The following is a 20,440-nucleotide window of genomic DNA, read 5'->3' as shown; positions in this document are numbered from 1 at the left end:
TTATTTCAAGAAGTCTTCATCTTTTCACCAACTGTTATGGAATGGATAAACCTGGACACCTGGTGAGTCAATAGTTTTCAATTATAGCCACCATTTTTGGACTAGTTTGTGACGCGGATTGTTATGCAGACCTTGAGCGATAATTTGGTGCAATTTACCTCATTACATTGAAATATGAAAATTAACAATTGGAAATTGATTTAACCTGGCTGAAGAAAGTTGAAATTGAAATCGCCTCTAATCGCTCAATTTTGTTTGACTAACAGTTAATAGCACAGTTCCATCACATTTGATTTTGTACAAATGAGATATTCGTTAAGCTGGCACTCAGACAAAGACCCAATGAATTGAATTCTTTGAACAGGTGCATAAATTTTTGGCTGTTTAATTTGTATCAAAAATCGCATTGCCAAACACCACCAACTGACAAACAACATTTTGACTGGAACGTTGCAAGACGTCAATCATACATTGCTCTGCCTTAAACGACTGAAAAAGATCATTGCGCAACCAAAAAAGACTCTTCAATAGATTACGACAACAGACCTTCCCTCACTTTGACTCATAAACGGACTAACGCCATTTCAGTCTGACAGCCACTATTACAACACTGATCAACCAGTTTTACGAACCAAAGTTGTGGCGTTCGACTTCAACTCTTCACTTGACTCTAACGATGACTTCTGCTCAGGCCAGTCCCCAATTTCGACAACAGACCTCTTCAGGACTACACGATTGACAACGAAAAGCTACCAAGAGAAAAATTTGGCAAAAAAGTATTCTTTTAATTGAATTGCATTCTTGGCATGAAATTATAAAACTGAAAATTTGAACACTTTTTTGGAAAAGGAAGCATTTGTGTTTTGTCCTGCACGAAAAAAGTGACTAGTACAGTGCCATCTTAAATCCTGTATTCATTTCTTTGTACAATCAACTGGTGTTGGTTTTAGTGTAGAACTTTTATGTTTAAAACTCTGATGCCTGGTCAAGAGCTTGTTTTGGAAACTGAGTGAACTGAAATTTAGCGTTTTATAAACCAGTTTTTAGAGCCCGAAATTTCAAGCACATATTTTATAGAAATGACGAAAATAAATAATTTCGCAAATCGTTGAAAAATAGTAAGCAGTCTGGACGAAAATCAACGAGAACATACGCACGAGCCAGTCTTTTGACGAACAAAAAATAAATACGACTATTGCCAAACGTTAGTTTTAATGAAAGAGCAAACTTGTCTCAAACAGACAGGAAAATGGAAGAAATCCTACTGTTATTTTCTCGAAATAGTTTGAACTTCAGCGAAGGCACGTTGTTAATTCGGACAAACGTGGACTGACAAATTAGGTGATTAATTAGTTTGACCAATGATAAAAGCGATGTTTTGTGTTCATGTTTAATACTTTCATCGATTGATGCTGAACAAATAACATGGAAATTAAAGAAATTATGACCATATTTGCTCTAAATCGAATTGAAATTTGTGCATAAATGCATGTTGATTTTACCAAACCGAAAACAGAAAGTAATAATATCCAAATCAAAGGTTGCGTTTATTTTTTATTCGTGTTGAAAAGCTAGTGTTTGATTATTTTCTACTCGTGATGGATGTGTTCTTGCTGGTTTATACAACAGGCAATTAAATTTAACTCGCAGTCGAAAAAATGAATCTCTTGTTGCTCTTCCGACCAGGCATTTGGTTTTAAAGTAATATGGAAGTTAATATATTTATTCCTCGTTCTGAGTGGAAGAAAGATCTTTTGTGCAGTCATTCGGTGTAACACAGTGTGGCTAAATTCAAATTTAAAGAGTTTGCTCCAATAGTTTTTTTTTTCACTCAAATTTGGTCCAAATCTTTGATCATTTTTTGTTTTCGGTGCTTTTACAAACTGTGCCCTGTGTTACACTCGAAATGTGGCTGCTCTAAAGATATTTGTTCCGAAAAAATATCATGGCAAAGTATAATCTTACAAAAGAAAAAAAAGGATTGGACATGTAGAGGGAAATTTTATGATTTGTAGTAGAACCCTGGGTTACTTGCCATGGTGCTTTTTCGAAAGAACTTTCAGACAGTATCTCGTGCAAAGAATCGAAGTCCAAAAGAAAAAGGTTAGGAAGTCAAGATTTCTTAGAAACGAAACATTTAGAAAACCGTTTGATTTTTTTAAAACCACGATTCTTGGCACGAGATGTTGTTGAATTGTATTTTGGCGGGAGGAAGAGGAAGTCTCGTTAAAATTTTTGCTGAAAAAGTTGCCAGGGAAAACTCTGTGCAAATTGGTCTAAATTTTCCCGCCAAAAGTCTTAGTATATATACGAATTTTATTTCTCGACGCCTTTTTAATAATTTAATTGAAAATTACTTAACCAATTAACTTGTAATGAAAGAGAATTATAAAACAATAAAATGCTTTGTCGAATGTGAAACTTTTGTGGTTTATTGAGTGACCATTGAAAAACAATAAAAGATGAGACAGAACAACAGATGAGTCAACTTTATTGACGTGTTTACTAGCAAATGATAATACAAGACAACCAGCAAGAAAAAGATACAAGTTTATTGGCAATGAAATAACATAACTTGGAAAAAAAAAAAAATCCGGCGCATGCGTATTTTGGAGCACCGTATTTTTTCTAAGTCTTTTGGCGGGAAAATTCACCACATTTGAACAGATGGCGCATGCGTTATAAAAGCACCCGTATTTTTTCTAAGTTTTTTGGCGGGAAAATTTGTAATATTTAAACAGCCCTTAACACGACTTTTGAGCCGACAAATTGCGACAACACTTCCTTACGTAAGGCTACAAGTCGTCGATTTAAGCAAATAACTCTTGGTTCTCACTCGACTTTCTTGAGAGAAATGCACTTCATCTGTTTTGTACCTCTGAATAAATCTTGACTTTTCTTAACTACAGCCTTTCTTGTTTGATTCGTGCTTGAAACAACAGTAATATCCACCCGTCAATCTGCAAGAAAATGAAAAGAAACAATAAATCATAAAATTCAATAGATCTTAATTCAAGCGACAGTCAAACGCTAAAAAATATTTCGCAATGTTGAATATGTAAAAATACAGAATTTAAGTCCTGTAGTGTCAAGTTATTCAATGAAGAAACATGAACGTAACCTGGATTTACCGATAAATTCAATTTGGTACCCGTTAAATCTTCTCATAATTGTTGACTTGCCTTCTTCCTAACTGAGTTCAAGTATTGAAGCATTGAGTTGTTTAAATTTGAGTCATTAAGTTTTGATTTTGCATTCATGCAACAACAAGCAATAAATGTAAAAGTTCGCTGGCAATTCCTCTCAGAAAATCTTACAGAAATGTTAATAAGGCAATTGTATGATTAGAGTTTCATTAACAACTTATTATCATATTTGCTTAACTTGCTTCGTTTTTGTAAAATTTCCATGTTACAAAAGTCTTTTCTTCTTCACATTTTGGTCTAAAAAAACGCCAAAGATGGATACGGTAAGTTTTCTGGTTTGAGACAAATCTTCTGCCCACTACCTTTTGGCATCATTATACAACCCTCTAGTTCTTTTGAATGCTAGAAAAATTGTGCCATATTAGTAGCCACGTGCAGTCTGAAACTACCTACTTTTTTTTGTTTGTGATTGAAGTAAGTCAAGGTCTTTAAAAATTGGTGGAAAAGCTGAAAAGCTGAAAAGCTGAATAGCTATTTGCGAAAATATACCTTATGCTTGTAGTTTGCCCTTTTGATTAGATTTTTCCGATTTAACGGAAGTTCCACGGAAGTAGAAGTTACCGATAAGTTGAAGTAACTGATAAGTTGAAGTTAAATCAACTGATTGAGTCTAAAGATGGCGATAAGTTTCAGAACGAATACTAAATATATTTTTTTCGACTGAGGTAATTTTCCACCAACAGAAACAACGTGGTGTTATTAATTCATAAGCCAAATAGTGCTATAAACGACTGACAATCACCTTAATAAAAGAGAAATTCACCGGAAATAGAACCGAAAAAAAAAAACCAATCATTTCTTTGCTTGTAGGTTTCCTACATTTTCGACTCGTACTAGTTTTAAATTGCAGACATTCGATAAATCCAGGTTGATACGTTCAGTAGAGACCAGCAGACCAGACTTACAAGCGCAGATAGCTAATTCGTAAAAAAAGGAAAAATTAACTCACGTTCTTGGAAGTTGTCCTTTGTTCCTTTCTTGCCTAGAATTTCTTGATTGAGTGATAACCTCATTCTATGCTTGATGCTGCCTTGATGAGAGAAAAAGTAGAAAATTTATTTTGTGAAAATGTGCATACTTAAATTATGGTAACTGACTTGGAGCCACCACAGACTGGATTTACAATTTCGATGTTCCTAATTGAAAAAAAGCAACAGGTAATTTTGTTTCCACGACAAAAGCTCTTACAAAAAAATCGAGGATCGCTAAACTAACTCTGACTGGGGTCTCAGCAAGCTGCAATCCCAGACACATTAGCTGGGACATTTACCGCTTCCTCCACCTCTCTCAATTGGCAATTATCAACATTTAAATTGGGGAGAAGGGTGAAAAAAAATTGCCATGGTTATCTGATAAGACAGAGTGTGTTTCTATGAAATGTTCCTATGAACCTATCAGTGTTCGAGAACCAACACACATACGTAACTATTTAAGAAAAATTAAAAAAATAATAATACAAATAAAAATAAATATGTAAATAAGCAATCAGTACAATATCACTAAAGCCCGAGTTTCTCGCTGCTGCTGCCCTTAAAGTCACGTGATCCAGCAAGAACTGTTATGGCGGCTGCAATTAACGATTTGTCTTAAACTGAACTATGTGTGCCATCCTCTTCCGTCCTACATCAAACTCTCAAATTAACTTTACATGAGCAACACCGAGAAACTCGAGCAAGGTATTTTTATCCAAAATGTATCTGCACGTAGGCTATTTACCTAAATAAAAGTCGTGACATATTGACATCCATTCATCCATCCTTGTCGTCGAGTTCAAGCCTCTCCCTTCCGCAACTTCGAGGAAACACTCGCCAGCCTCTACAGAACTGAGGATTTCCAAGGCATTTGGGTGGAAATAATGCGTTCCCTGGCCCCACAGAAGCTGAAAAAGACGCTGACATTTCTTAAAGTTCGCTAGGTCTTCCCACGTGCAAGACTGATCGAAAATATGAATATTAATGTTTCAAAATATTTGTAATTCAAATCAGTTTTCCGACCGAAAACCTTCGAAGAGCCCTTCGGTCATTTTCGTTAATTTTAGGAAGAGGTGCAAACATCGTTTTAATTCGAGATTAACAACAAATTACCTTAAAAATCATTCCAATCATTTTAAAACAAGGTTACTTGAACTGTCTATTATCTCAGAATGTGTCCCGTTTCCGTTGGCATTTCGAATTAGCGGGATTCTAAAGTACTTGAAGTTACAAATATGCCGACACAACACGTAACAGAAAAAGGAACAGTCGTGTTTCGCAACCTTCTCCTCCGATAAGGGCACATACATTTCATAGTAAACATCTTGGGAGACCGAAATAGTAAACTTCGTTACTAACCTCCAATTCTTAAGTCACCCATATGTATTTGCACACGGAACCACTTTCAGGTCAAATCAACGATACTGAAAAACTACCAGTTGGAAAGAACGGTAAGCGAAAAGGGCTGCACGCTTTAATTCAATTCAAATAATTTATTTCAAAGAGACAGCATGTTCTGGTTGCACATTTCCACGAAACACTGCTCAGTAATAAGACAGCAATAGTTCGCGATAGGAAGTCCTAAAAAATTTTCCAGTTTTTTGGTTCCATTATTAGTAAAACGCTCTCATATTAAGGAAGTATAGTCGGAGTTGATCACTCAAAGGCAAGTCTCCGAAAAGACTCTTTCTGTATCAATACTTCTGTTCCCACATGAATAAATTGATTTGTGTTGCAAAAAAAATTGTATCTTGCCAGGCATAAGGACAAATCTGCACACACAGGCAGACTTCCAAGACGACGCATTTCCTCAAAACTGTATCAGTTTGTTGTTCATATTGTGGAAGAGGACAGCCCCATTATTTTGTACTCCGTGGCTCTTTCTTTCTCTCAATTAATCTCGGATATGCTGTAAACTCAGGCCAGCTACACCTCACCACTCACGGCAGAATTTCATTGATTTTAGTCAAACTTGTCCTTTGTTTGAGGGCTGTGATCCACGAGGAGCTAACAACAATCTACCCGGGCTTCATGGGAATCAACTCTCTAAGTAAAGAAGAGGTCCAGCGATGACTGCCTATCCTCTCTTACCCTTGCCGTGTCCCTGAAAATGCGAAAAGACCTTGTTCAAATGCCTTGCTCTGATATTCAGGGGGGATTTGTTCAAAAAAGGAACACACGGGATGTACTTATTAGGGTACGAACATTTCTTATTGAGTGACATGAGCTGCATACTCCCACAGAGAAATTCCAGGTGCTCCAAGTAAGAGAAAAACCCATGACCTTTCGCACAGTAACTCGAATACTCTACATCTTATCCCACGAAGATTCGTGTTAGCTTAACTAATAAGGGACAAACCTACTACCTTTCGATCATTAAATCGAATACTCTGCTTCGTGTCAGCTTAACTATAAAGCTGGATTCGTGCGATAAGCGTACTACAAACTGCTAGGATACCCGTGTCGCACGCAGTGTGCAACTGCGCAATGTTTTCATTCAGTGGTAAGGCATATGAACTGCAAAAGGCGTCAAATCAACCATGTATGTGCATCTCTAACATTATAAAATTTCCATCTCAAGAGATAGTTCTTTTACATCGCCACGTTTAGAAATTGTATAACCCATGCTTTTAAATCACTGCTTCCCGCATAGGGTGAGAACAACAAGAGAAACAATGGCAATAAGGAGAATTTATTTATTATCCTGAACAAGGATATACATACCTTATTTCCCTTTGATTGATGTCTCTGATATTTAAAACTCTTCAAAGGATCCACCTTTCTCTTCTAAAGAAAAAAAAAATAACAATAGGGCACATTAGACAAAACACGATAAACACATGATCACCAATCTACCCTGGAGTTGTTTTGTAACTCTTCTCACAAGAGTAACAAGTCAAATCCTCTTATTTCCTTAAGGCTACTCTATGGCTAAACCCTTTACACTCTAACGTCGATATGCATATTCTCCATACTGTTCTCTTTACATTTCCTAAGGTGCTGACAAGGAGAATTAGTTCGACAATCAAGAGTCTTACGCTGATGATCACTTCCTTTTTTTTTTCATGACCTTACTGTGTGATTCCGGGGTGATATTGTAGGAGGAAATTAGATGCTTGTCACTCTTAGGGGAAAAAGGGTTAACTGGTGAGAAGCATTACGTTCAGTCAGATGTCACGTTCTAGTAAACCTTCAACCCCCTATGAGTGACTAGCATCTAGCTTCTCCTTATGATATCATCCCTGAAATACAAATAAAGGTCATGAGAATAAATGAAATGATCACCAACTACAGAAGCCCTGATTGTTGGAAAAATTCTCCTTGTCAGCACCTCAGAAAATGTATGTATGAACAGTATGGAGAATGTGAATACTGATGTTAGGGTGTAAAGGGCTGATAGGCTAAAAACGGACGGTGCTGAAAAGCTTTCGAAACTGTCTACAAGTGAATTTAACGTATTTCGCTTCAATTGGAACAATCCATCTGCAATCGACGACAACTTTAAGCTGTGAAATGTCCATTGAGGGAAAAGCTATAGCGAAGTACAGAATATAGAAAGTAAACTGACCTTGCTGTGTGCGGTGTGAGCATTTTTTTGTGATGATATGAATGGACGTCTTCTCTTTCGGGAAGATTTGGCCATGGATGGCCGCAGAGTGGGAGGAACTGCAATTAAGAATATAGAACTCAGAGAACTGAATTACTAGCGCACAATGACTCAGCTCGCGGCAGTCGACAACTTACCGAGGTATTCGGGAACGTTTTTCAAATGAGGTTGAATTCTTGTGGGATGTAGATCTTTGTCATGTCTGAGCACTTGAAGATCTCTGGGATTTTCTTCGAAATATGCCTTGGAAAAAGATTGGACGAAAGTATTACATAAAGAAATAAAATTTTAAATGGTCACAAGATTACCTCATAAAATCTCTTTCACTGCGAGGAGATATGCATTAGCCGGTAAGTTTTCCTCTAGGCGCTATTAACACAGAGGTTTCAATAATTTTTTTCTAGAAGCGGATGTCATCGGTGTAGTAGGTGGCTGTACACGAAAAGCGGCCGTGAGGCGAAACCCAATCACGAGAGCAAGCATGCAGGCTAAACAGATGGTTTTACAGGTCTTAGAGGTCTCAGAAGTCTTTAAGGCGGCGGGAAACCTATTCAATTACAAGAAAGGGGCTGAACTGCCACCATACTTAAACCAATCTTTAAAACTTTGGAATCTCCGTACCTCTCTTGAGATGATTTTTGGGCAATCGTGTAATAACTGGAGAAACCCACCCCTTCTACCTTCACGAACAAGTTCACTACGGCTCAAAAGGCAACATTTGAGTCGCGTTTTCGTTGTACCAATAAACAACAAATAAATAACAAATTAACCATCCTTGGCAGTATGGTAAAGAACAGCGTTTTTCTAGGAGATAGAACGGATTCTTACCTTCAGTTTTACAGAATTCAGTATCTCGGACTTGATTTCTTTGAGACGCGCTTCTTTAACTGAAAGGTAAGTAAAAGTCAAATCTCGTGAAATTAGAAACATGTGAAGAAGAAAATGGATTACAATTGAGTTTAGTTAAATACGGAACAGAGCTCAATAAAATATTTTCCATCTTTTTTTGTTTTTTAACCTTGTAGATTCTCTCCAGCACTAATCCCCCCCCCCCCCCAGCAATTTTTTTTTGGGTTCCTACTAGTACCCTAACTAACTTATGATAAAATTACATCTATATCCTCGCATCCAAACAAATGTCGAAGTTGAGATTAATTTCTAAAAAAAGAGATGATCGCTAATAAAGTTTATTTTGCAAGCATGCGACTGTACTAACCTGCTGATTTTGTGACTGCCCTCAGTGCGTCCTGATAAGGATAAAAGAGCAAAGATGAAATTTTTGCGACAAAAATTTGAAAGAAAACAATTTAAACGACAAGGGAATGATACAGCGACACATTCTTCTTCGGAAGTTTGTCGAAGATGATGATTACGGTATCGAGCTACTTAAGGCGCATGTGGATCCAGAGGACCCTCCCTGCTGGTAGCCCTTTGCATGGCCAAGAAATGAGCTGAAATTCTATTATAGATTATCGTGCGTTGGAAAACAAGTTGGATTAACAGAATTGTTATCATTTCCTACGTCACCAAACACACTGTTGCAATTGGCTCTTAAACCAAGGCAGCATCCTGCTACAAGAAACTGCACTTACCTGTGCACGATACCTGAATCCCTCGATCTCCTCCATTTTAAACTGATAAGGTTTAAAAATTTCTTTTTTCTCTCCTAGAACATCCAAAATTATTAACAATTATTAACATCTCTACCTGACCATTACAATGTCTTCAATTATGTCACTTACATAGACTTTGCGTCTTAACGTCACGTCAAGCATACACTGGATGTTTGTACCTATAAACTCCTTCGTAAGTTCCTCTTCGGCCTTTTTCAGCATTTTATAATCAGTTGCTGTCACAAAGGACAACGCAGTACCGTCATTGTCACCACGGGCCGTCCTACAAAGTGGAGACAATAACGCCTTGTTTAAAAGACAACGAATGTTTCCTACATCAATAGAGCAAAACTGAAATCAATTCTTCCCAAGTCAAATGAGCACATCTTACAAAGTTCAAGTGCAGTAAGCTTTGCCAGTGACACTTCAATTTTACTTTGCCTTTTAAGGGCCCTTACCATTATCATTTCAGACCGTTGCTAGGGGTAAATTTAACTGATTGTAACTCGCCATTATTTTGCTGTTATTGGTCTAACTTTAAACAGGCGTCGTAGAAAATGAGTGAAGGTTCGTTGACACGCCCAATGTTACGCGACTCAGAACAAAGTATCTGCCGGTTTAAATTTAATTGCTTTTTGCATACCAACCGCGTAAAGCGGTAAAGAGATAGTGGTTAGGGCCCTGGAGGTTAAATGTAATTTCGTACCTTAAAGCAAGGAAGCATAAAGAAACAAATACACTATCAGTGTGCCATATTCTTCGTCAAGATTGTTAACAGGAGCTAATTTGGAAATTCAGGGAGGCTGAAAGAATGCTAACTAACTAGTCAAGCTTCTCCATAAGTGACTGAAACGAACAGCTCCCTGTCAGGTCCTCCCAAAATGGAGGCGACCTGCACAAAGAGAAAGAATTTGTCCAGAGATGAAATGAAACTTTTACCTTCCTACTCTGTGAATGTAGGCATCAACAGCTGTAGGGAAGTCAAAATTTATCACATTTTCAACTCCTAGAAACCCAAAAACAACCAGAAAGAAGGTTAGTGACCTGAGTTCCACCTGCTTAATATTTCATGTCCATTAAATAACTCCAGCAATACACTGTGAGGCAGACAAGATGATTAACAAAGTAAAAAGACAACTTTTAGCTATGGGATTTTTCCTTGACTAAGCAAATCTTAAAAAGCATGAGCAAAATTAACGGGCTAAAGTTTCTCATTTGACATCCAGGAAGGGATGCTAGTCCACTGGGGGTAAACTACTCTGAGTGATGTGTCATGTTTACCAAATTGTCTTTGTAGCAGCCATTTATACTCCTAGACCTAGTAGTAAAAAGGATGGATAACGCTATCCAACGGATAAATCGCTATCCAGCGGATATGGTGAGTCCAGTGTGCTAACCCTCAGTGATTGCACATCACTCACTGTTTCTATTCAAGTTAAAGTAAGTCATCATTCAGGCCAAATGTCCCTAGTTGCTGGAGTTTATCCTAGGTCCCTAGACAAGGGGTAATGCTATCCTCTTTGGATGGGATGCCAGTCCAGAGAAGGTTATCTCTAGCAATCCATTTATAGTTTCCCTGACAGTTCAGATGTAACTTAAGTGTATCTGCATTTGCCCTTGAACACAAGACAATCACAAATCAGGATCCCAATGTGCTACGTCTTCCCAAATTTCTCTTCAGGGGGAGCTCAGATTTGTGTCTTAGTCTTTTATTCTGAATACAAACCTTGAAAATCCACTCCTCGAGACACGCCATACTCTTTGTCTTTCTTTCTTCTGAAGGAACAAAATATGCGCAGAGACAGATTTCAGTCACTGGATACAAATTTGAAAGTTTGATTTATACCAATCAACTTGAATTTTCCTACATAACCAGTCAGGGTTTTCAAAAGGCTAAACTTAGAAAATCAAGAAAAATAATTCAAATGCAGTAATCAAAATTTCTCTCAAAAGAATGAGGAAAAAAAAAGGTGGCTTTGCACTGCCAGTATATTGATGAGATTGGCATATGTTTTGATAAAATCTTAAGGGAAACATTAGTATATCCTGACAAACTCTGAAATAGTCAAAATTTAGTCTTTAACTGGATTGATTTGAACAGTGTCTAGTATGCACAAAATGTAGAACATGTAAAAATGTTTCATTCCACATTTCAATTTTTGTAAAGCTTAAAAGCAAAAGAAAATCTGTGCAAAAGAATCAAAAGTATTCAATGTTCCTAAAAAAAGAGATACTTTGACAAAGAATCACATCAGTATACTCACTTCTTTTTCTTAACATTTGCTGTTCAAATGATTTCAAAGTCAAAGGAAAAAAATCTTGAACACTTGAGGCAACATTTTTTTAACATCAGCTGAAGTATGAAAACCAGTTCCCAAGACTGGGAGTAACAGTAGCCTTACACACACCAGCTAATTACACCTAAAAACTTCTGCACTGCAAATGTTTGCTTTGCATTGAGCAGACTGGTCAATATGAAAATTACTGAAATTCACATGATCATTTTTGCCCCAAGTCTATAACAACACAATAAGTCTAATGAAAAATTTGGATTGTGGATTGCAAAACAAAAAAAACAAACACACACATAGAGTAAATTTCTCTCATGGAAAGTTTTAAATCAATGCAGATTTAGATTTTAAGGAAATAAAATTAGCTCAGCATCTTATTACATTGATATGAGTTTTGTTGCACTTAACCTCTAAAAAGGATACTAGATGGTGTAGCAACAGCATCAAACACACTTTCGTCAGATGCAATGATGTAGTCATAAATGTCTCTGTTGAACTCCTCTACTATATGTAATCTGAATGAGACAACATACAAGTGCATTTGTTAAATTCTAAGTTTGCTCTGTCCATGCGCCTTGTCAAAAATATTTTTGGTACACACTTTGCTCAAAAAGAATATACTTACATGTAAATATCTGATAATTAATCAGGTGGTTACCACACCAATCTCTGATTTAGAGTCATTAAATGTACTTGTGTATTGTGTTTTTTGACAGAGTATACAGTTTTCTATAAATTTTGATGTGTTACCCCAATAGACAATTTATCTTTTTAACTCCCACGAGTGATTGGCATGAACATTCTCCTTACAATTCCAATACATCATTCAGAAAAGAAGTATTGAGAGTAGACAAACTGATCAGCCAGAGGTTGTTGTCTTGGTAAAGAAAATACACAAGAAAACACTCAGTAGCCATAAGGGAGGATTACAAAGCAAATCCAGGGGTTTGACCCTTCAGACCCAAACACTAAAATTCATATTCTCCACACATTTCGCTTTACATTTCCTTTGACACTGACAATGAGAACTTTTTTGACAATCAAGAGCTTATAACATTGGCGATTATTTCCTTTATTCTAACAACCTTTACATTTCATTCAAGGGCAAGGGTGGTACTATTGAGAGATATTAGAAGCCAGTCACTCTAGGGGTCAAAGGAGTAAGGGTTCAGGGTGCTTTTTAATTGAGTCATATAAAACAAAAACTGAACATATAATGACAAAAGAAGATATTGTGGCCAAAGGTCAGTATGCCCAAAATTGAATTCCACCAGGGCAAAAACTGGATTAACTTGTTGGTAGTCTTGACTAAAACACCACACTGCAATTGCAAAAAACCCTGTGGGTGTCCTACTTGAGAGCTGGGGTTACTGTTGTTAATCATGTTTGTTTGACTTCAATTGTTTCTCTGTGGGTATCTAGTAGGATTGAGCAGCAATAACTTACACTTGAAGCTGGAGTGGTGGAATACACCTCTAATAACAACATATACATTACCATATTTACCTTGAATTATGAGGTAATTCAGAATTTAAAACACAGGCTTTGATTGAAAACTGTTCAAGAAATAGTTTAAGTCTGCAAAACAAGAGTGCTGTCAGCATACATGTACACCACTTAATACAGTTACTACTAATAAAATTATGTCTGTAATACATTTCTTTACATCTTAAAAGGCAAACAAACTTTCAGTTTCATGAGTATGTTGTGGAAAAGATGTTCCACGCATAATTTACCTGTAACATCTGTCAATACCATTAACAAACAGAATTGTCTTCCCTTGAACAAGCCTATCCAAAAAAAAAAAAAAGCCAATCACAAATTACTGGCCTAAAAATTCCTTCTGTACAAAAACTACTCATAGATCCTGAAAAAAGCAAAAACTCAACCACACACCAGGTAATTCTACCTTAATTTGAGCAGGGTATATATCAAGAGGAACTTTTCCTCCATTTCACATCTGAAAATAAGAAAAACAAAACAAAAACAAAAAATGAAAAAAAAAATTCAATCAAAAACACACACAACCTGCAATCCCCCTACTTTATTAAGATAAAGGGCTTGTGCTTGAAAGGTCAGTTTTGGATAAAATTTATTAGTTTATCATTGACCATCTAAATGAACCAACTACATGTACAAAAAGCTTGTCAACAAAGCGTACCACAAGCCAACTGTTCCTGTACTGTAATGTGCTAACAATGATAAATGTGAACCTTTCAAAGGTGTCTCTGGGAAATTGCAAGAGAGGAACTTTGCTTCTCTTTCATGCTTTGCACCTTCAGTGCAGAAAAAAATTAGCTCCTCTCTCCTCTTTACATATTTAAAAAAATTGTCTCTGCATTATCTGATTACATTTTGTACAGTTACATGACTGTATAGTGTTGTTTATTGCTAGATTGAACATACTTTATAAAATACTGGGTAAGTTTGTCATCTGATGGAAGTTGTGACTCTTGAAGCTTGAGAATGACCTGTCAGACACATTTAAAAGAGTACACAAATTTGTAATGAAACAACAAACTTGCATAATGCAATGGCTGATTAGAGGTTACACGTGAAATACACATGAGGTTCACTAAAGCTCAAGACCTCTAAAAGATATTGGCAAGCACCTTTGTCTTCAGCTGTATAATAATAATAATAATAATAATAATAATAATAATAATTATTATTATTATTATTATTATTATTGTAACTATAATTATAATACACTTTATTTAAAGAGAGTGGTGCTGAATAGTTAAAATAACTGACAAACTTGTGGCCTTCTATCTAAAATCATAACAGAAATAAGATATTACATGTACAGAGTGTACACAAAAAATTACAAGCTAGATGAACTGAAAATGACACTACAAAATGTCAATATATGTCTGAGTATCAATGTTTAAAAATGTCTAAAATTATGATAAAATAGGATAATAGGAATATGAGGTGTAAAACAAGAATTAAAAGCTAATGATAAATTGAATATCAAACTACAAAATGTTGTAATTTCTGTGGCATATCAAAAAAGTTTTTCCCATAAATATTCTTAAAAGATTCTTTTGATCTGGAATTCCTGAGTTCCAGGCTTAAGCTGTTCCAGTGTAAGCAAGTTTTCTTTTTACATTGAATTTACATTCTGCTCTAGATAAACAGCAACAAAAAAAACTAAGAAATAGTAAGCAGACTTACTGGATTGTGAAGGACAAGCTTCTTCAATGCAGTAACATCCTGATAGAGATAAATTTTAAAATACTTATCACAGTGGGAAACAATTTGTAATGATAGTTTCTTACCCTCTATGGCACTTGACATTTCAGTGCTCCAAGCTCCATCTTTGCCATAATAAATTATAAATAATTGTTATTCATTCAGCTATCTGAGTCCCAGTGCATGAACTGTATTCAATCTCATTTGCTCTGGTACATATTTTCTTTAACAATCTGGTAATTAGTAAAAAGTGCTAATATCATTATAGCTATACATTCTGTAATTTTAATCCAGCTTAGCATATTTTCTTATAATCCAACTATTTTTTTCCATATTTCATCTATTCAGAAGGAGAATACATGCATTCCCATCTTACTTTACTCTACTTTATTGCTAATAAATCTTAAGAGAAAATCCTTTTAGGTTATTCTAACAAGTAATAAGCAGACCCACAATACACACCTCACTTAAAGTTGCAGACATTAAGAATGATTGATAAATCTTTGGAAAATGGCTGCAAAGACATCAAGTTTCAATCAACACATTAATACCATTATTTTCATCTGAGCATGGAAAAGTTATTGGAGTTCTACTTTTCAATATAGTGAACATGGCTTGTAGCAATTACCTCAGTAAAGATTTGAGATCATGTTCATAGCCATACGAGAACACAAGGTCAGCTTCATCAATAATTAACATCTGTAGACTGGCTTTAAGGTCAATATTCTGAAATAACAATGATCGAAAGTGAAGAAAAAATATCTCAAACAAGGGTTTTGAGTCATTTTTTAAATAACTCAAAAGTACTGCTAATTAATTTTTGGCCAAAGGTTTTTGGATTTGTTTCTTTGTTGTCTGACAATTTCCTTTTTCTTAGGGATGAAATTGTTTTGAAACTACATCTGTTTTGTTTTTCCTCTCAGAAAAAACAAAAGGGTAAGTGTGCTACATGAATCTGCATAAGTCTTTGGGTTGGGCAGATAAAAGAACCTGTAACTTAATAATTCTTCCTATACAATCCAACTTCACCCAAGAATCATTTCTGATTGTAATATGCATGTATTTGTATGCATGCTACATACAAAAAAGGTGACCTGTGACTTAAAAGAATTATTCTTGTAGGTAAATATAACAGACAAGAAAAGAAGTTTGGAAAGTTCTTCGCAAATAAATTATAAAAAATTATTTTTCTTTGAATGTTGTGCAGGAATTAGCAATAATTTGTCTTGGCAAAAATAGGACAAAATTTTTCTTTCTGAAGTTTGGATTCAAATAGCTGAGGGGTGTGATAAATCAAGCACACAAGAAAAAAGTATGTGTCTTGGTCTTTTTGTCTCTTTTGGTCACTTCAGTGATGGACACTTTACTTGAATCTCTTGGGGTGTTCCCCTATGATTGGTTGTCCATTGAACAGCTGACAGCACGTGCATAAGTTAGGGTAAGGAAATATAGTAGAGTAAAGAAATACAAAGAAAGCGATTGCTTATAACAGCTGTCACCAGTAGAGGAGAAGGAGTTAAAATGTAGGGTTTAAAATACGTACATGCATGGCTGACAACAAGATTTAGGGTATGATCAAAAGTCTACTGCACATGAGCTATCTGTTAGCACAGGGGAAGAGTATCAACTGTAGTTACAGAGTATTATTATTCGTATTCTCCAAAAAGCCTAGCAGCCAGCATTTTCACTTGCCACTGAAGTTCCAGCAGCTTAAATAGACAACACAGTCAAAACCTGTCTTGATCAGAAATAAATTTAACCTCTGCCTGTTATTTTTTATGATTGGCAGTTTAAAATTTCTGCAGAACACTAGCTCTTATTGACAGTTATAGATGAATAAATAAATACACTCACTTTGGCTTGAACATGACCTAGTAGCACACTTGGTGTTGCAACCACTATATCTGGACACTCCATCAAAAGTGACCTAAATGAGAAACCAACGAATTTCACATAGTGTGCACTGATACAATTATTATCTTCTCCCTGAATAAAAGTACAGCTGCACATGAAGTTAATACTTCCTACCTGAACTATACCTAGGTCTGACTTCACAATGTACAGGAATACAAATTGTAAATGAACATTTGTTGGTAAAATTATCGACCAAACCAAAAAAGCTACAGTATACCCTGATCTGACTTCACAACCTTTAAGAATACAAATAAATTTTCAATATTTTTTTGTAAAATTATCTATCAACAAAGACATAAGTTTCAATTTAAAACTACTGAAAAACTTTTTTGGTGGCCAGTGACCCTCTAACAATGTTAAAAATGTTCTTCTCAGTAATCTTTAACAGTCTTAGAATCCTTCCTTGATAGTATCTTGTTAGATACCATTTTGGCTAATTTTGACTCAAGACTGCTGGCAAGCTACATCTTATTATGTTATCCTTTGGAACAGTCACACGTCTGTACAGGGACTGTTGGGGTTTTATAGCTCTCCTAATGATATAGAGATGTTAATAACTTTTTTCATAAGCAGCTGCCAATTGTGTTGCAGTAATAAGTGGCTGTGTGATAAGGTGAAACCCCAAAAAGACACCCTGCTTCCAGGCTAAACAGAAGATGGTGAGAAGTTGTCTTACAGACAATAACCAGCTTTAATTGAGACTCGTGTGGAAATCAGATTATTTTATCTTTACCACTTTGCAATATACACACTAATTCTTATCCTTACCATAATGCTTTAATCAGGGATAATGATGTAAGAAGGCTTTTTGCCTCCCAGTGATCAAAATTATCAGGACTTTTAATGGAGAGTAACAATCATCTTAGTAACTTAACCAATAAGAATCTTACCTCTTTTTTTTAATTTCAATGAGATTGCACAACATACCAAGCAAAAGATAGACATAAATGTTGCAAATCCTTGCAAAAATGTAGGTAATACTCACTTGGTACTACTGAGATTTCCTTGTGCAACATCTGCAACTTTGATATCACGAGAACAGTAACAGGATAATTCCTACAATGAGAGAAAAAAAATAACATAGGTTAAAGAAGTTTTGATTCTTGTCAAAAATCTTTCAATTGTATAAAAATACTCTATCTTGTTTTCAATCTTAACATAATATTCTCTCAGAAAAACCTACAATTCGCCAGAAGTACATATCATATTAAAACCAGAATTTTCTAGTCCCTCAGGTACTGTTAAACATTTTTGACATGTACATACCTTAATGTTCCGATGAGCTTGCTTTGCAAGTTCTTTGGTGGGTACTAGCACAACAGATCTTATACCACTATTTGAAGAATTTGCCTGCCAGAGAGAACAGTTTCTTTATACCTCTGGCCTGGATGTTCATTTATACTAAACAGAGAATCCTGATGTAAATTAATGTTCAAATCAACAAACCTGTTTATCTTGTAGGATTCTCTGTATAACTGGTACTGCATATCTAGATTGATAAAAGAAACAGAAACATAGAAAGCTTTAATTTTGTTTACATCCCAGTAACATAATCATTCATATAAGCTGGCCTTTGAACAACTCTGCCTGATCACATAGTTGAGCCTTGGACGGACAATGCATGCATTCGGACACAGTGTTAGAAGTATGATTGGGTTCATTTTTAATTGAGAAAATTTAAAGGCACTGTTTTCATTCATGAATATATATTTGAATTATGGTTATTTTGTTGGAGACTGGAACTTAAAATTAATGTTAAGCGGTTGTGGTTGAGCTTGAAGCAAAAACATTGAGCATAATAAGTTAAAAAATAATAACTAGGATACACTTCCGCATTTTATTTCTGGGTAAACTGTTGCCGTTTTCGTGTGACTTTCATGAAATAAGTGCAATTTACCAAGAATAGTTTCACTGGCAAATATCCTAAACAGCCTCTGCGACAAACTCATAATCTCCTCCTTTGTTTATTCATATTATTTTTGAAAATAAACGTCATATTTTTTTTTTATCAAGTTTCGCGAAAAATCATCTGCACACGCAATGCTGCAACATTGTCAAAAGCTGAGACACTTCAGGGTCAAATATGCAATGAATTTCCATTGCAAATAAAAGGTCAAATCGGTGTCACACACCAAGCAAAACCCTTGAAATAATTGTCAATAAAACCAAGAAAGATGAATCAAGATGATATAAACAGATAGAGAGTAGCCGATTTAGCAAAACCACGACACGGGAATCAAGACAGGGTTATCTCGATTTGACTAAATCTGTAAACAAGAATAGGTGCACTGTTCAAACAAGATCGATGGCAGGATCATAGTCAAATAAATGGCTTCATTGGCTGTCGATGCTCTACATTTGTACAAACGGATATTTAAACTTAACTCGTTTGTCCAAGGATGGAACGATTACTCGCTTTCTATAATCCCGGAAAAGACAAAACCAAAGTAAGATACGGTCGTTCCGCATTTCAAGAACCGGTGAGTATCGAGCGAACGTTAGATTGGTACTTCGAATTGCCCGTAACAGAATGACAAACAAACAGTTTAAAGTTTTCCTTGGAACGTTAAACGGAAATAATTCTTTTAAAACGGATAAGCAAACCGTTTAAACGTTTTTGCTTCAGTGTTAAACGGATGCAAACTTTCTTAAACGGATGAGCAAACCATTTCAGCGCTTTCATAAACCGTTTAGACGGATTTAAACGGATAGCAAACGGTTTCGCAGTTTAAACGGGAAAGCGTTAGTGTCCGTTTTCCCATGGAGGGTCACAATTACAGACTACTTCACTCACGCTGCCGTTTTTCCTGACCCGGTCATGGCTCTCGCTAAAATATCCTTGCCTTCCAAGGCCAAAGGGATGGCCTTCTCCTATAGAATAAGGGTCTATTGTTAAGAGAATTGTCCCAGAAGAATAAAAGCAAAATGGAACAAGACAAAATGCCTGCTCGTTACTTATGAAGATTTTCAACATATTGTATACAAAAAGCACTAACCTGGATCAGTGAAGGTTGTGACCAATTTAGCTTGGCAATCGCCTTATAAAACAAAACAGATGAAACCGTAAGGATATAAATACAACTGGCTCCTTATAAAATCGCGAAAATATTTGTAACCTTGACCAATCGATCGTCTAAACCCATTTCATGAAAAGAGCTACTTTCTTCAACCTGATCCGCCATGTTGTTATTTTTGCACGTGGGGCGAAATGTGAGCGCATGTAACCCACGGCAAAGGTTCTGCAACACAGGCAACATCGCGGGCTCCAATTCCATTTTCCACCTGTCGCTCAGGAGGGTCTTTCAATTAGTTTTACCAAACCGCAGCGAAGCTTTTAAGTCATACCTATAATAACAAATGACCTACACGTTTAAAAATCTTAGACAGGAAAAATTAACTGCAAATTAATTTTCTCTCGATGATTTTAGCAGAGCAAGGAAATCAACTTACAAACTTGGCGACCTATCAACGGTAAGGAGTATTATACCGGATGTTCAATGTTTGAAGAAAAAAAAACGTGAAATTTTATTGTCGAGATATTTCAGAAATTATTATTTGAGATCAGTAGGAGGCACTTATTAAACCAATCACTTTGAGAAGTTCATTTCGGCGAGATAAACAAACAGTGCGCGCATGGTTGATT

The 20,440-nt window shown here is 35.9% G+C and overlaps 1 protein-coding gene and 1 long non-coding RNA gene across 2 annotated transcripts; both read right to left on the bottom strand.

Annotated features, from left to right (window-relative positions):
- Positions 1-2,820: 2,820 nt before the first annotated feature.
- LOC149050187 (uncharacterized) lies at positions 2,821-5,063 on the bottom strand. The gene is made up of 3 exons (XR_016183597.1): positions 4,923-5,063; positions 4,156-4,232; positions 2,821-2,960 (listed from the first exon to the last, which is right to left on the bottom strand). It is a non-coding gene; the product is annotated as an uncharacterized LOC149050187 (long non-coding RNA).
- Positions 5,064-5,650: 587 nt separating this feature from the next.
- LOC113667481 (putative ATP-dependent RNA helicase DDX56) lies at positions 5,651-20,017 on the bottom strand. Its single transcript, XM_089196148.1, has 26 exons — positions 19,914-20,017; positions 19,794-19,835; positions 19,592-19,668; positions 18,244-18,286; positions 18,064-18,147; positions 17,783-17,853; positions 16,738-16,810; positions 15,512-15,609; positions 15,346-15,397; positions 14,866-14,904; positions 14,095-14,159; positions 13,598-13,648; positions 13,425-13,478; positions 13,195-13,266; positions 12,112-12,203; positions 11,662-11,680; positions 11,124-11,173; positions 10,337-10,403; positions 9,577-9,680; positions 9,377-9,450; positions 9,001-9,031; positions 8,613-8,671; positions 7,922-8,027; positions 7,746-7,843; positions 6,902-6,964; positions 5,651-6,281 (listed from the first exon to the last, which is right to left on the bottom strand). Exons 1-26 carry the CDS (start codon positions 19,977-19,979, stop codon positions 6,255-6,257), a joined length of 1,677 nt encoding a protein of 558 aa, XP_089052274.1. The 5' UTR covers positions 19,980-20,017; the 3' UTR covers positions 5,651-6,254.
- Between the last annotated feature and the right edge of the window lie 423 nt (positions 20,018-20,440).

Source organism: Pocillopora damicornis, chromosome 2 (genome assembly GCF_964200805.1).
Source record: "Pocillopora damicornis chromosome 2, jaPocDami1.2, whole genome shotgun sequence".
Lineage (NCBI taxonomy): Eukaryota > Metazoa > Cnidaria > Anthozoa > Scleractinia > Pocilloporidae > Pocillopora > Pocillopora damicornis.
This window is presented reverse-complemented; position numbering and strand designations above follow the sequence as displayed.